The sequence below is a fragment of the Odontesthes bonariensis genome, chromosome 18 (genome assembly GCF_027942865.1).
Source record: "Odontesthes bonariensis isolate fOdoBon6 chromosome 18, fOdoBon6.hap1, whole genome shotgun sequence".
In the NCBI taxonomy this organism is placed as follows: Eukaryota; Metazoa; Chordata; class Actinopteri; order Atheriniformes; family Atherinopsidae; genus Odontesthes; species Odontesthes bonariensis.
Window position 1 is genome coordinate 14,315,468 of NC_134523.1, and position 16,231 is coordinate 14,331,698.

A 16,231-nucleotide genomic window follows, 5' to 3' on the forward strand; every position below is an offset into this window, starting at 1 on the left:
CAGGTTTATTTATGTGTTATGTGAGAAGTATGTGGGTTCAGCTTTGATCAACACCTAAACTTCTGACAACACTGATTTAATACATTTATATTTATACAAAGTGACGTTGCCTTAAAACTCTTGACATCAAGAATATTTTGAGGGGCTTTATCATCTGGAGTTGGAAAGCAGTGACAAAGAGAAGGACTTATTTAGAATCAAATGTGTATTTTCATCACCGAATTACCTCATTTGGGCGAAATCTTTCAGCTCCAAAGTAAAGTGCAATTTGGATGTAATATCTCGCTTATATGGCCATAAGCAGCCTTTTTTTAACTCCACAGTTACCAGATAGAAAAGGGGAAAACATCAGCCGAAACAGCAAGCAAAAATGGTTGTTCTTGGGGCTTAAAGAAATTGCAATAAAGCCATTTGCTCCAATCTTTAAAAATTTTACGAGGAGAGATTTATTAGGACGCAGCACCGAGCCTGATGTTTTACTGTTTCAATAAAATCTCGCTAAGTGGTGTCCATCCAGGTAAGTGAAGCTCTGAATGACAGAAATATTGACATGACAATATAGTCAACGTAGTGTATTAAACAAAAATTATGATAGTATATGTTGTTGATAGGAATTTCAATGAAAAAAAGGGAAAACATGATAACCAGTTTTTTTTCTTCACTGTTCTCTCCAAATGGGAAATCAAATCCACTCTCTCGCTTTTAACAGTGGTTTTAACCAACTGCTCCCCTCTCTGGCACGCCCTCCAGTTCTAGAGGTGAGAGATTTTTCCCGACACTGCTCCGCTTACAGTATGCGTTTTGAAAGTGAGGTGTTGCTTTTGTACAAAACCCCGATCAGCTCAAAACTGCCGCGAAAACAGCGAAAGGGGACGAGGTTAATTCACCAAAACCTTGCTGTCGGCATGAGTACACATGATGTGCGTGGCACATGGATTCAAGCGGTGCCTGCAACATGGTGTGCATCACGCTGACATGTAATACTTCATGCACGTACAGATGTTACTGCTCAGTACCAGAGCAGCTTAGTGCGACTCGAAGCGTTCCGTGTTGATTATTATAAATGGACAACAGGCTGCACCGTGACGCCTCTTGTCATAAACAGCCTTTTGCTTCACATCAGATCCGCACTGCTGTTTCCCGAGTGAATTTATTTCATTTATTTATCTATTTTAGAGCATTCAAGAGTTATGAACAAAAGGAAAATGAACAAAGCATCGACCGGCCAGACAAAGTCTTACGTGGATGTTTTGTATCCGTTGTGACAAGATGACTTGTTTTTAACCCCCTATCTGAAGCCACGTGTCTGTGCTGCGTGTTTACAACATACTGTGACTGTGCTGAGTAAATGATGCTGAAGCAGACACAATGCTTTAGTTGGACTATTTGAGCCGGACACAATTAAAAAGCATGGAAGCTGAAATTGAATTCTCTTTGTGATTGTGTGCATTTTCTTGGTAATGAAATGCACGTGATAGAAATGTACTAGAATTGAAGGAAAAGACAGACATCTTGGTATAGACAACAAGGCGTAAAACTAGTTAGAAAATTGCTACTTTCCATTGTTGCTTAATTCGGTAGTAATATTGATGATCTTGTTGGAAAATCTACTCTACAGTACTCCCTGTAACATCCAATAGTGCAACATGTGAGCTGCAAGTAGAATCATCTACATTTAAATAATTCTGTCAATTGTTTCAAGGTCCACAAAAAACCTTGTTGGTTCACTGGTCTGAAAAAATGACCAATGACCAAAAATGAAAAGGTGTGGCGTTCAAGTTCCACATCTACTCTCTAACAGACTAGTGTTAATTCTATGGGAAATTATAGTGACTTTGTAATCATGTTTTGGTTAAAACGGCACGGGGAGACACAGCAGCAATCGACTTTTTCTTTCACGAGTTTTGCCTCTTTTCAGGTTGTGTGGTTTCCAAACATCTATAATAGGTTAGTTTGAATCTTATGGACAGATCACGGCTTCTATAGTTGCTCTGTAAACAAGCAAGCTGAGAAAACCAACTTGACAACACGAGTGCAGCATTAAAGATGCAAAGCCACAGCAAACCTAAGGTTGAAATAAAAAAACTTTTAAGGTAAGATAAGATAAGAAACTGTTATTCATCCAATGAGGGGGGGGGGGGAATCCAAAATACTACTGCAGCAAAGAGGAAAGAAAAGCACAGTGTTGGAAAAATATAAAAATAGAACCGGTTTTGCAATTATCAACATCTAACGAAATAGCGTAATAATAACACACAGAGTCATTCAACGAGTTGTGACAACAATTTAGCATTTTTTGTGTGTCGTTGCATTCCACATAGTCGAAGGTGTTGAGTGCATTTCAGAGTGAAAATTAAATACCTGGATAGGCAACATTATGCAACATTCATTGCTTCATCAGTATGTTAAATTTCTGATGTTCAGCCAGTGGCCACTTTTGTGAGGGAAAAAAAAAAATGGTAAAGAAAACCACGAAGAAGGTGCTGACTGGGTCATGATTTCCAGGCCTTCAGTTGCCTGAAGATTAAAGCAAACCAGTGCGTTTCTGAACTTATGATCGACACTTGCCCCATAAAATTACACAACTTTAAGCCTTAGCGCAATTTAGACCAAAAACATTTTTTTGATAGCAAACCTCTTTATATTTGCTGTATGTAAAAAATTGGGCATTTTAAACTGGGGTCTATGAAGACTGACCTGCCTTTGGAAGCCGGTCCCAAGCGGCAATTTCAGAAACGGCAGCTTTTGGGGAGTGTTGGCTTAATTTTTCAGCCCAGTAGGCTGTTGTTTGCGGCTGTTCAAATAAATATTTGATTTGCGAAAATAAACTCAAGGCTTGAAATAAAGAAAGCTGAACATATTTCTGACATTTCAAAGGTGAAAGATTTGTTTTTGCTGTAGAGAAACCTGTGTTTTCTGTGTGTCCGTTGAATAAGTCATCATGGTTTTTACACATTGGTTACCTTTCTGTGCATTAAACTTCAGCACATATGAACTCTTTTCTGTATTTCTCGATGCTCCCCGCACATAAAGTATGCTGCCTGCAAGGCACTTGAAATCTTTTGTTTCTTGGGAGAAATGCCTCAGGCTAGTATTTAAGAGCTGCGTGGGGTGGGAGCACGTCGACTTAAATACCTTCAGTGGAGACATGTCATGGGCTCTTTTATCAAGTGTCTCACTTGCTGAACTATAAAGCTCAGCTCTATGTTAAACTATTAAGTCAAAAAACTGTATTTTTGTAGCGCTGTATTCTCTTTTTCTCTGAAGGGGATTACGTGTCTGTTTAAAATTGCTCACACACCCCAGCTTGAATCGAAAACCTCAAGTTCATTTCATACTTTTAAAACGGTGTGCAATACCTGTCAAGCAGCAAAGGAAATGTGAAAAAGCTGCTCAGCTGTCTTGTCTGCAGCTACCTGCGCGACATAAGTTTTTTTTTCCCTGACAAACTGAACTGTAGAGTGATAAGTAAGTACGATAATTATTGCTGTAGCTGTTGCTCTGACTGCACAGACAAAGAACCGAAAAGGATATTTTGCTCATGCAGATTGTAAAAATGAAAACTCTGCTGGGGGCTTTTGTCTCCCAGCTGCTTACTGTAACTTACTGTAACTGGACAGAATCAACACAAAAACAGACTCTTACGACCAGAGGTTTTGATAATAATGTCAAAGTTGAGCATTTTGGTGACAAATGTAAAAGCTTAAGCGGCACCCTGGTTTCCGTGGTTACAGAGTCCTGTGAGTTGGACTCCAATAGTGGAAACTTGAAGCTCTGAAAAACACTAAAATGTTCCACCAGGTGGACGAGTGGACTCTCAGTCCATTCCAGTGTCTATTAAGTTTTTAAGAACCGTTCCTTACGTGGCAAATATTCACTAACGTTTGCTTTTTGCGGTTCTGCTGTGGCGTTACCTACGATGCATTCAATAAAAACACCGGGACTCGAATTTCAAAATTCTGACAGGTGAAAAAAATAATTCAAGAAAAAGTAGGAGTGACCCAGATGTTAACGGGATGTTAATATATGCAAACTATCACATTGACCCAGCTGCTAAGAATGCTCAATACTAGTTCATACGCAAAACACAAGCTCATCAGTGTTTTTTCTGTTAGAATAAAGTAACAACAAGTCACAGAAGTTGTGTTCAAATTACAGAGATAATTCTTTGGAGTTGAAAATAGCGGGGGAAAAAAAAGAAAAAACAAAAGGTTAAATACATTCGTCTGACAGTCGCATTGTTCTAAAAATCACACAAACACTATGGTTTATTCCAGGACATGAAGTTTATTTAACAACTGAGGATAAAAGAATGCCATTCAGAATAACTGGGTCGATGACAAAACCTGGAAATCTGTCATGGGAGCGCAAAATGTTTTCAATCTTATGTACAGTCATAAGCATCACACCAAGATGCCAGTAAGTTTGTTTTTATGTAAACCACATTGAGGGACCTACTTTTCACTGAAAAAAAGGACATTTTTGGTCCAACAATATTTTGTAGCTTTGTACACCCCCCGCCCCCCGCCTCCCCCCTCCTTCCCATATTGGTCTAGAAAATAACATTGTAAAAATACACACAGTACAAATAATATTGAACTGTAAAGAGCAAGATATGCTGACATACATGTACTTGTTGATTATTCATACAATAGGTTTTAAACTTTACAACTGTAGGTTCACAATAATAAGATTGGTGGCCTACTAACGCAAATACTGTACAGGTTGAAACAACCAGGAAATTATGTTTTACAAGAGAAAAACAGACTTGAAACTTTTTTTTGTTTTTTTTACTTTTGTGATTTACTGGCAAATAGAAAATGTTAACCGTAGTTCCCAAACTTTAGTTAAATGAAGGTAAATGTAAAAAGGGCCTTTTTTTCTTCCTTCCTCGGACATTTCTTCATCTGTTCACGCTCAGTGAAAGTGCTGAAATCACCTCAACATTCTGGAGGCAATCATTCCCCATCAACTCCACAGAAACGGCTGTTGAGCAGGGACATCAGCTTTGACATCGTGGCTGAAGCTTAATTAGACGTTACACATACTAACTTGCTTTCCGTGAGAACATGCACAAACTGCTTCATAAATAATATGCGAGTTGTGTTGGAATATACTTATCCAAAAAGAATCATTCAAAAACCAGTGATCAAAGTAAGAGCATGGACCAGTTTGGAAACAGATGGACTGTCGCTCGGGGCTCAGATAAAATGCAATGCATTGGAGAAGCAACAATCAGTCGATGACTATATAGTGCCATGTCTGTTGCACCAATCTGTGAAACTCTCACCAAAAGTTCAACTTTTACATTGTGGTTCAGAGCCTCTGCAGTGTAAGTTCCTGCCATCCATAAACTGGATACTTATAGTATAAGTAGTGTTAAAGCTCGTGTTTTCGTGTGTTGTAAATACAGCTGTGGCACTATCTGAGATGACAGATTGTAGCTTGGGAGTTTTAGTGCAACAGTAATCTGTCATGCTTTCAGCTTCGTCTGACTTCACTGTTTATCAAACTTTTCCAGCTCTTTCACAAAAATCAGATGGTCCTCTGGCGACTTTCCATGTGTTTTACAAAGGTGCAACTTGATCGCATGCTTGCTCACGAATGTCCGATTGCACAATTTGCACTGATGCACTGAGCCGGTGTCTTCCTCTGTAAGTCCAGAACTGAAAGGCTTGTCCTCTGTTCTGCCGACCGCCTGCTGCTCGAGTAGGTCTATGGAAAGCTTTGAGAGGTCCTTTAGGGTGAACCCAAGGTGGGACTCCAAATGGTGAATGTAGGACGATGGAGTCCTGAACTGAGAAGAACAGTCACTGCACAAAAACAAAGCCTGGCCAGAGTCAATATTTTTGAGGAACTTTGTGCCCCCTGTCCGCTTTAACTGGTACTTTACATTGGCCAGCCAATGTGAGATAGTGGTCATGGAGAGACCAGTGAATTTACAGATGTGAACTCGTTCTTGGGCTCCCAAGTCACTTATTACAAACTTCCCCTCAGGGGTCTCTCGGAGACTGGAGACAAACTGGGCCTGGAGAATCAGGAGGTGCTGGGGATTCCAGTTTGACTGTCGGCCTTTCCTTCTCTGGATGGGAGACAGCTCCTCTATGCCGTCATCAAAAGTACAGCCATCCATATCCGATTTCTCGGAGACAGAGGACGGGGTTGTCGACTTTGGTGTCAACCGGCCGGTCAGATTCTTCACCATGTCTGAAATATCCATCAAAGCGTTCTCTCGAAGAGGCGGGGATGATGACTGAGAGAAATGTTTGAAAGTTGGTTTTCCGTTGTTGATGCTGTTTGGGGTTGTAGGGGCAGCTGTACCGTCACTGTTGTTTTTGGATTTTGTTAAGTCCATAGGCTGGTCATTGCCGTCATCGTGGTACTGACTCACAGGCTCTGCTTGTTTAGGCTGAGCAGAGTTGCCCATCTTATAAAGCATTGTAAATGGGTCCATGAAGGGGGTGGCCACTTTTGAAGCTTTCCCCAAGTGGTTGTTCATGACAGACTGCAAAGCACTGAGAGGACTGACAAGCGGTTGTTCAGGCGAGTGATCAGTGATGATGTTCAGATTATTGCAGCCATTGCTTACAGGTTTGTTTGGTGACTCACCCTCAGTTTTAATCTTGATTTCTATTTTAGTCTCTGTCTGCTCTCGTTCTTTACCTCTTGGCTCAGTTTGATCCTCTACTGGAGTGATTTTCACTGCATTTGAGAGGTTTTCTGGGTTGGGTGAAGCCCGTTTGTCCTTAGGATTTGGCAACGGAGACTTCGCAGATCTGCACTTAGTTTCTGCAGGTTTTTCCTCCATTTCATTCTTTATGGAATTTCTTCCCATTACCTTTTCCACCAGCTCCTCCATGGCCAGCATATTGCTCTTGTGATTTGGAGGTGAAGAGGGGCTATTAGGGGAATGGATCAGAGAGCCCATATCAGAGGACACTGCCTTCAAACTTTTGCTGCTGAACAAAGGCTGAACCTGTGCACACAAAGGCAAGGCAGACTTAAAAGATCCATGGAGCTGATAGGCAGCATGAATGCTGGGGTATCCACCCCAGGTTGGCGTTCCTGTTTGTGCCTTGCTAATTGCACTTGAAACTGTGTTCTCCAAAGACTTTAAGATGTCTAGGCCCCCTTTAGGTGTCTCCTCTAAGTCTTCCTCTGTAAGATACTGGTAAGATCTGGCCTTAGCAGGTTTATCAGGTTTTTCTGGGGAGTCTTCATTCTCCTCTTTAATTTTTTTCTCTGGTTCACTTACATCTATTCTCTCCTCCACTGTGTCCTCATCTTTCTTGTCCTCATGTCTCTCGTCAGGGCTGGAGGGCTGCAATGGGGAGTCAAGCTGGGATTTACCATTGGGTGGAGGGAGTCGTGTCGTACTGGGGGGCAAAGGAATCGACTGAATTTTGTCCTCAATTACAGGATCAAAAACTAACTGCTTACCCTTTTTAGAGGCTGAATTTGTAACTTTAAGAAAGTGTCCTGTGACCATCATGTGGGCTGTCAGTTGTTGCAAGGTGTCATGTGAACTGCCACATTCCATGCATTTGAGAATTTGTGCCTTTCGTGCCTCAAACTGCCAAGTGTAACTGGCACCATTTTGGTAACCGTATCGATTGTTAGGAGTGACGTAAGGATTAGCAACTTTTTGGTCTTTGGGAGACTCTCCCAGGAGTATGCCAGATGAGACAGACTCTGGTGAGCTTGGAGACATCAACTCCTGAAATGCTCTTTTTTTGGTAGGGTGGACCAGCTTAGAGGTGAGGGCTGGCATTGGTTCTTTTAGAGGCACTTTCTGATAGTGTTTTGTTTTAATCATGTGAACGCTAAGATCTTGCAAGGATTCAAACGAGTGGCCGCAGTACATGCATTTGAGAACTTTCTGGGCATCTTCTTTGCCTTCCATCTCGAGCAAAGAACGCTTGCGTGGTTTGGACCACTTCTTGCTTCGATCATCTTCGGAATCCTTGTTGTCATCGCGGTAGTGGCCCGTCTCGTTCATATGCACAGTTAGACCGACCAAAGTGTCATAGGCTGCACTGCAGTCCTTACACCGAAACTTGCTGGCTCCAGTAAATACCGGGCCATAAAGTTTATTGTTTTGTCTGTAAAGCTGCACGGTGCTGAAAAGACTGGGCTCAGGAAGGAGCTGGTATGGAGTATGCTGCAGAGTTTTGGCCAAAGCTGCCTGATGCCAGTCGTAGCCTAATGCTCCTGTGCTGCCGGAGCTTACGCTGATGCCACTGGTGCTGTGACTTGACACCAGTCTAGCAGTGGTGCTGCTGGTGGTTACATTGGTGGTGGCTGGAGCGTTGTTGCTGTTACATCTGCTCTTCAAATGGATGTTGCCTGAACTGTGACTGTTCAGAAACCCATTGCTCCCTTTATGATCGCTACCACTGCCATTGCTAGCCTTGATATTGTTCCCTTGTTTACTTTTAAGCATGTCCAGAGCGATGCTGGACCAGGAGGCATCTGAGATCAGGTTTGCATAGACAGCTTTCATTTTTGCCAGACTGTCCTGTAGTGAGAGACCATTGATGGTCTCAGTGCTTTCTCCAAGCTTCTCCTCTACCCTGTCTTGATCACTGAAGGAGGGAGGTGTGGTCTTAAGATCCACCAGTTGATCACTAGTGGTGCTGAGGGGAGAAGCATACCCAGCGTCTGGGTTAGTGCCATTGCTAATTGGAGAGTTTTGGCAGCTATAATGATCCCGTGCGTCATCTTCATCATTGAAAAGATAGTCTGCATCTTGACCATCGAGGGAAAGGCCATCATCCTGCAGATGTTCCTCATCGTCAGTCTTGTCCACTTTAAATTCATCGTCAGGTCCGTATGCTGGAAAACAAGATAAAAAGAAGAGTAATATTAGATGCTTATCTTTTAGTGCTGTAACACATATGACACACCAGAATGTAAGCATTGCCTCACTGAATGTGGGTCGTGGATGCAATAATCCTTGAGTGATTTTTGTCAATAGTCCCAGCCGAGGATACAGGTTTGCCATAATAAAGCAGCAAAGCAGCACAATGAGAGTCCTCTTCTCTGTACTGCCTTATAGAGCCATTGAACACTACAAGTCAGCAAGGGTAAAGAGCAGAGATGAGTGGAGAAATGTTTCCACTTAGTTTAAAAACAAGCACATTTTTAAAAAATGCAAGAAACAAATCTTCCATGTAGATGATGTACACAAAAGATGCTTCATCTGTTACTTTCCGACAGAAACTAAGATGGTTTTCTCTTTATATAACACAGTAAATATGATTTATTTACTTAAGACTCAGTGAATAAATAAATCGTATCGACTGCAGAAAAGAATATTTCTCAAAAAAGAAAACTATACTTTTTCTGAAGACATTTATATGCCAGAACAGCCTGCAGTCATACAGTTTATTTTTCAGTTGTATCGTAACCGCTTATCTGTTCCTGTCTGTGATTTGCCCAATTCCTCCAATGTGTCTTACATACTGTCGATTAACAAGTGAAAGATAGTGGAGGCAAATGCCAGCGTCATCAGCCTTGCCAAGCCACGGTTGGCTTGAGCTGACTTGGCATCGGCTGTGGAAGTCCTCACAGCGTGATGTTAGGAAACGGCCAGCGGACATGACAAGCCGTGTTGTTACTGCCTGTGCTCCTCGAGTACTCCCAGCGTCAAGTGTGCCATTTCAAAAGAGAAGGGATAATTTGTCCTATTGACGGAGGATGGCTGGTCTTCTCTCTCTATGCAATTGCCCGTAAATTTCACAAACAAAAAAAAAGAAACTGGTATTACAATTCACTTCGATTAGTCAGTTATTAAAAAATTTAAATAAAAAAAAGAAAAAGCTTATATGATATTGAAGGCTGATCAAGAGGGAAACATCACACAGAAGCAGGGAGAGGGAGGATACAGGGTTAAAAATGCTAAGGCAGCCTCCCCAATCCATCCCTCATAAGATGCTTGTCTGATGTGCCAGAATCAGTCTCCAGTGAGGAGGCAGATGTGCTGTCAGCTTCAAACAGCATGCAGCTCTCTATCCCATAATCGGAATGGACATAATACCTGATGTTTGTGAGGTGCCAGTAACTGCTGGGAAAGGCTCGAGGTCCTACACCTGGCTGCGTGCCTGTGCAAAAGTGTGTCGGAGAAAGCATTCATGCATCCTCACTTCTTGTTACTTCCACTTTACCCTGTGCTGGCTTTGCTATTAACTGTATGCTTCTACAGTCTCCACTGAAATAATTTAGAGATTCAGATGCTAATTATGAATGTTTTAACCTTTTGCCAAAGCAGCTGTAGCACTTTCTATCAACCTGTCTCATCCTCCCCATCAAGTTGCAGCCCACTGCATTAAAAGGAATGCAAAACTGAGCCAATTCAAAGGCAAAGTGGGGAGAGTAAAGACAAAACATCTTCACTGGCAAAGTGAGACAAACCTGACAGCATTACAAACATACACTCACACACGGAGAGCACATCGACACTAAATTCCACTCTGTCTCTGCCATCCTCCGTATGTTGCCTTGACAGGCGTCAGTGTCAGGAGTGTGTCAGTGTCAGCCGGAGGTGTCAGTGTCCACACAAACAAGCCTGAGAAGTAGTGGGAGGGGGAAAAGTAACAACAACAAACACAAGTCAGCCACAACCCCCCCGCTCCTTTTCGAGTCTCCTCCTTCACCATCTGTGTAAGAAAAGCTGCGGGTGCCACCGCCGGCTAATAAGGCAATCAGAGATGGAAAAGATGCTGACACGGCGGCTTTCGAGCGTCACTCAGAACAAAAGAGGAAGAGGAGAGGGAGGGAGACAGGGTTAGGGAGGGGATTAACACAGGAGGCTGGAGGGGAGGAGAGGGGAGAAAGTGTCTGTTGTGGTTGTCAGTCAAAAATGTAAGCCCACTTTGTGCTGTCAGGGAGGAGAGGCAAAAGAGAAGAAGTTCTGAAAAGAGTGGAAAAAAGATGCGTTTAGGCCTAAGAACAAGAAGTCTGTGTGTGTGTGCGCGCGTGTGTGTGTGTGTGTCTGAAAGAAAAAAATACATGGAAAAGAGTTGAACTGCTGACATGAAATGCTTCCACCATGCGTGTGTAAAGTTTCTAAGTGTTTAAGCTAGGTGTGGCTGATGAGTTGTGTGTGTGTGCGTCTAAAGTGTCACAGTGTATCAGGTGCAAGCAGAGATGCAATGTGGCTGGTGGGGGGAAAGCGAAGCCATCTGTGTCTGGAGAGTAGCCTGTCACTATTGTTGTGCCCAAAGTCCAGGATTTCCTGCTGCAGACAGGTGACACCACAGTAGGACATCCCCCAGTCTAACGCACACACACACACGCACACACACACACTCCTTCCCTCAAACTACATTCTCCCCCAAAGGAAGAAAGCTGTGTGAGGTCCACTCATGCAGAACATTTGTTTTTACATATATTTGACAACAACTAATTAAAAATTAGACTGCACCAATAAATAAATGCAGTTTTTACCAAGATAATTGTATTTGTAATGCAACCACCCAAATCTACTCCAGTTATGATAAGAATTACAGCTGTGCCTGAGAGTGCAAACAGTGAGAAAAATGATGGATTTTATTAGTCATTTCTCAATAATAATAACAACTGTAATAATGATAATAAAGAATCAAGTAAGAGGTATATTAAGCAGGACTTGAACTGCCAAACTGTCTTCTTCAAGGGAACACAAGACAAGCAGTGATAACTCGAGTATGACACGGTGCTGGCACATTCAACCCAGCTTTTTCCCCTTCTTTTCCCTTTCATGTGAACACTCAGCGCACAACATTTTCCCTTTAAACTTTCTTCATTTATTCACGTTGTCTCAGTGAAGAGGGCAATACCGGCTCTCATTTGCAGTGCTAATGTCCAATTCCGCCAGCTTTCACCCTGCTGATTTACCCTGCGTGCCGAGCGCCGCATCTGCAGCAGGGCGGCCGGCGAGGTTCCCTCACAACGTTTAGCGGCCCTTCAAAGTGGGAGCTCCGGCGTGGCAGTCTTATTTCTCTCTCCCGTTTCGCTTTGTCACCGGCCCCTCCATTCCCTGCCACTCACCTCTGATAGCTTTGGACAGGCCTGATCAGTGTGTGTCATTGACCTGTACGGTGTGCATGAGTGTGTGTGCGTTTCAGCAGAGAGAAGGCTGTAAATAAAATGACATTATTATTTCCTCTGTCCTATCATGTAGAAAAGCCAATTATGGTAATGCTTAGTATGTCAGGCAATCTCTGTCTCTCTCCTCTCTCCCCCATCCTGTTCTTTCCTGCTCCCCTTTTTTTCAATACAGGAGTCGCGGCTTTGGTTTCATAGGACCTGACACTCTCTTTGGACTACTCTGACGATGGCGCACACTGTTGGCACACAGGCCAGCAGCCTCGCCTCAGCTACAGTTAGCAGCTGTCGACTCACTTGATAGCTGTGTGCACGCATATGTGACACTGTAAAAATAATTTGAGACCTGCATTGCAATCCAAATAATAGTTAGGATAAATCTTCAAATCAATCCCAAATTTAAAGAGAATATTTCTTGTCTGATGTGATGAGAGCTTTTCCACATGGTTCAAATCGAGGGGACATTTTGCATTGCAGCCGGCTTGCAACACATTCCAAAGCTCCATTACAGAGTGTTGCTGCAGATACACTGTATTAGTCATAATTTAATCTACAGCTTCCTTGACCAGACAAGTAAAAGCTTACCTAACAGCACCTCCTTAGTTGCCTCCTCCCCTAACCCACATAGAATATCCTGCCATATGGCACAATAGCTCTGGGGCTTCTACTGGCTCATACAGTATGTTGTACAAATCCACCTCCTCAGCTTCCACAGCTTTAACATTTGGGAAAAACAAAAGGGCCACTGCAGTCTGCTCTTCATTCTGCTAACTACATGGAGAGACAGTTGTTCCTTACTTTGACTAAACACAGAAGTCTACCACCTCATTGTGTCACCAGATACAATGTGTTTCACTGTCCTTCTTTGGCCTTTACATACAGGACCGGGGGAATTCTTTAAGTTTTAAAGTACGCTTTCAAAAATAATGTTGTGAAGAATTCGTACTAAGCATCTCAGTACAGAGTGCCAAAAAAAAAAAAATCAGCATTTTGTGAGACAAAATTTGCATTCATGGTCTGAATTACACATGACGACTTGTTTAATGTTCTCTCTTGTGGACATCGCTGACTCTGCACCATGGTAAGCCCAAAAAGTAGATGAGAAGATGGTCGCTAAAGGGACAAGTGTGTCTTTTAAAATTTGGCTATTTCAAACCCCAATGTTTTTCTAAACCAAATCAAGCATATTTTGTACCTAAACATAACCGGCCAGTGACTTCAAAAATATGTAAAGTTTACTCATCATGCCCCCAGATGGGATGTGAACTTTGAGGGTTAACGGGGAAATGATTACAAATGAAAAAATAAATATCCATTTGCAAACTTTGTCCTTCTTTTTAAATCCCTTGTTAATAAAAAGGGCCATGTCCTTTGCGACCCAGGATGTTGAAAAATGACAGTAAAAGGAGTGCAAACTTTCCATCATTCATGTGTGCATTTATACAGTCTCGGTGTCATCAGTCTCTTTAATCAGGGCTTTGTGGGTGCTTTAATATCTGTGGCAGGACTATTTGTTCTTCTTGCAGCTAAAAATGATTCTGAATGAGTCTGACTGGCTTGACTTTACTTTATTTATCAATGCTGCAAAACGACTCTGGCAATTAACACCTTCCTAAAAATACGACACCAAAAGTCTTTGCTTAATGATATATATATTTCAAGTAATTTGCAATCATGGTAACTAATCATGTGCTAAAAGCGTTTCTGAATGGGTCATCTAAAAAAAAAAAAAGCATCTTACATCTGGCTAACTTTCATTTGTAAATTAGAAAAACAGAGAAACCATGAGACGGAAAAGATCAGCGATAAAAGAAACTGCATTCCAATTTCCTTCTTGAAATGCCAACCAGTTCTGACACCCCATGACAGTGACTGTGGTCTATAAATCACCTTCTCCCTGAACTGTCAGTGCCCACTTGTTCTGAGATGAAACAACAGCCGTTAGATCACTGGTGCAACAGATTCCAGCCCTGTCTGCTCAACTCTCCTGCCAAACCCTCCACACCCAACCATCGAACATTGCTCTGGTGCTGCACAGACATTTCAAACCATCTGGTTTGCTTTCGGACAAAGTATGGATAAAGCATTACTGCTGCTAATTAACAATGATGTGAGTGAGATTTAGTCAAACTACGCCAAGAACTGAGTCAGTCAAGGCTGTATCAGACAGATGTAATTCATTTAACGTATCTTATGTTGTGTTATAAACAAGCGGCAGTGAGTACAGACTACCTGAAGTTCAAATTTATACACCTATGTAGTCTCAATCCTCTATTCCACACAAGTCTATTTTTGTCTTAAAAGAGCGGCTTTTTAGAAGGAAAGGTGTTCTGTTGAAATCTAAAAGGAATGATTCACAAACCCGACATGCAAACAAAATTATATGGTTTCATGCGTTCTGCATAGATGCCATCTTTTGAATTCACCTGCATTACCCCTGACAGTGGAGCTTCCCCCAACTAAACAACAGCTGCTCCCATTGCCTAGCAACAACCACTTGATGGATGACCCCAAAGATGGATAATTACCATAAATCACTATGGTTGTGTGGAGAACAGAGCCAGAAAATCATTGCGAAGAAAAAAAGGAACAGGACGAAACACAGTTTGAGCTGGTGTGCACAATGTTTGGGTTAACTTCATCCCTCTTAAAATGACCAAATTTGGCTTTTGATGGGTTCCTCTACAGGTAAAAAGTTATCTGGTGACTGGAAAGTTTAACTTTAGGTTTCGGTGCATGTTTTGAACGTGGCCAGTGTTTAGGACAGAGAATGTATGAATAAGGGCTGTGAAATGAACCCTGGTGAAATGACTCATGGGATAAAATGTGTCCCGAAGGAGCACTGACAAACAAAATGGACCGAGGAAGGAAGAAAGGAAACAGCAGACGAAGAATGATGACAGCACAGATGAGCTCAGTGCAACAAAGAAGATGAGGCAAAAAGAGGAAGTGTGTCTACAGCCTTCGTGAACATGTACATTTAAGTGTTGCGTGAGTGAGTGTGTGTGAGTGACAGAGGTAGACAGTATGTTAGAAGGAAATGAAGAGAAAAATAAAGCAATGACTTAAATAAAAAAAAAAAAGAATCTGGGAGGACAAAGGGCCAAAACAGGGTCACAACCTAACCAGTTTGGTCTAGCTGAGTCTGGTTGCACAATAAGCCATCAATCAACCTTCTCTGCACTGTCAGCCCTCCCCTCAATTTAGAGGCCATTCAGTTTGTACATTGCTTAGAAACAAAACATTGAAAAGGAACCAAGGCACAGAGGGGAAGGAAAAAAAATACTACTGTACACATGCAAGCACAGACACTTACACGAACTTGACTCTTTACTCTCTGAAGCGAAGCGGCACGGCAACACAAAATTGTGGAACAACAAAATTCGTCACAAAATATTTGAATCATGAAAAGGATGGAAGGCAAAACGTCATGATGACATTTTGGGCTTCTTGTGTGGCTTGCAGATATCTGGATCATTGGTAACAAATTGGGCAAAGACTCTTGATACGCTGCTTCTCTTTGAATTGAATGTTTGAGTGTTTGAACTCATGGATTAGTAAATTATAAAAACTGGGACACAGAAAGCGTCCTGGTTATCATAAAACCTTTGTCTTTTACACCAAAAGTAGCCGATTTAAACCCCCCCCCTTTTCAATTCCCAATAGGAACCTGTTTACCCTCAGTGCTCTAAGGGCTACAGAACCGGAGGTGCACCTAACACCACAACCTCCCAGGGGACAAGCAAGCTACAACAACATGAAATCATGGCACATTTTATCTTGCTGGCTGTTGTGGATCACAGTCTCTGATAAGCACGACTTTCTGAGATAATTAGGCAGGTTTATTAATTGAAGCAGTAATACGGCCTTTAAACCAGTAGGCTGTTTTTGGTTGTTTTTCTCTCTCCTTTTTCTTCTTCTGCAACTGATCCGAGGTGACTGAAAAAATGGATGTACCATCAATAATCTCTTGAGAATTAATAAAGATTGAATGAACAAATTAAAATCATCAAGTTTTTTTTTTTTTTTTTCCTGCTAAGGGAACATTTAGCCCAAACAGTCAATTTGAAACACATTTGCAACATCGACTCGTCTCTCACACTCATCTAAAAGAATATCGCTAATTTGTCAAGTGGATGTTTAA

At 42.0% G+C, this 16,231-nt stretch overlaps 2 protein-coding genes across 2 annotated transcripts in view; both read right to left on the reverse strand.

The window, feature by feature from the left end:
* LOC142367565 (putative 2-ketogluconate reductase) overlaps positions 1-16,231 on the reverse strand; it is a 379,644-nt gene that overhangs the window by 315,717 nt on the left and 47,696 nt on the right. The window lies entirely within an intron of this gene.
* Positions 4,540-16,231, reverse strand: part of LOC142368056 (teashirt homolog 1-like) — a 29,668-nt gene continuing 17,976 nt past the window's right edge. The window contains exon 3 of the mRNA XM_075450104.1: positions 4,540-8,835. Within this exon, the coding sequence (XP_075306219.1) occupies positions 5,498-8,835 (3,338 nt within the window). The 3' untranslated portion in view covers positions 4,540-5,497. The remainder of the gene's footprint in view (positions 8,836-16,231) is intronic.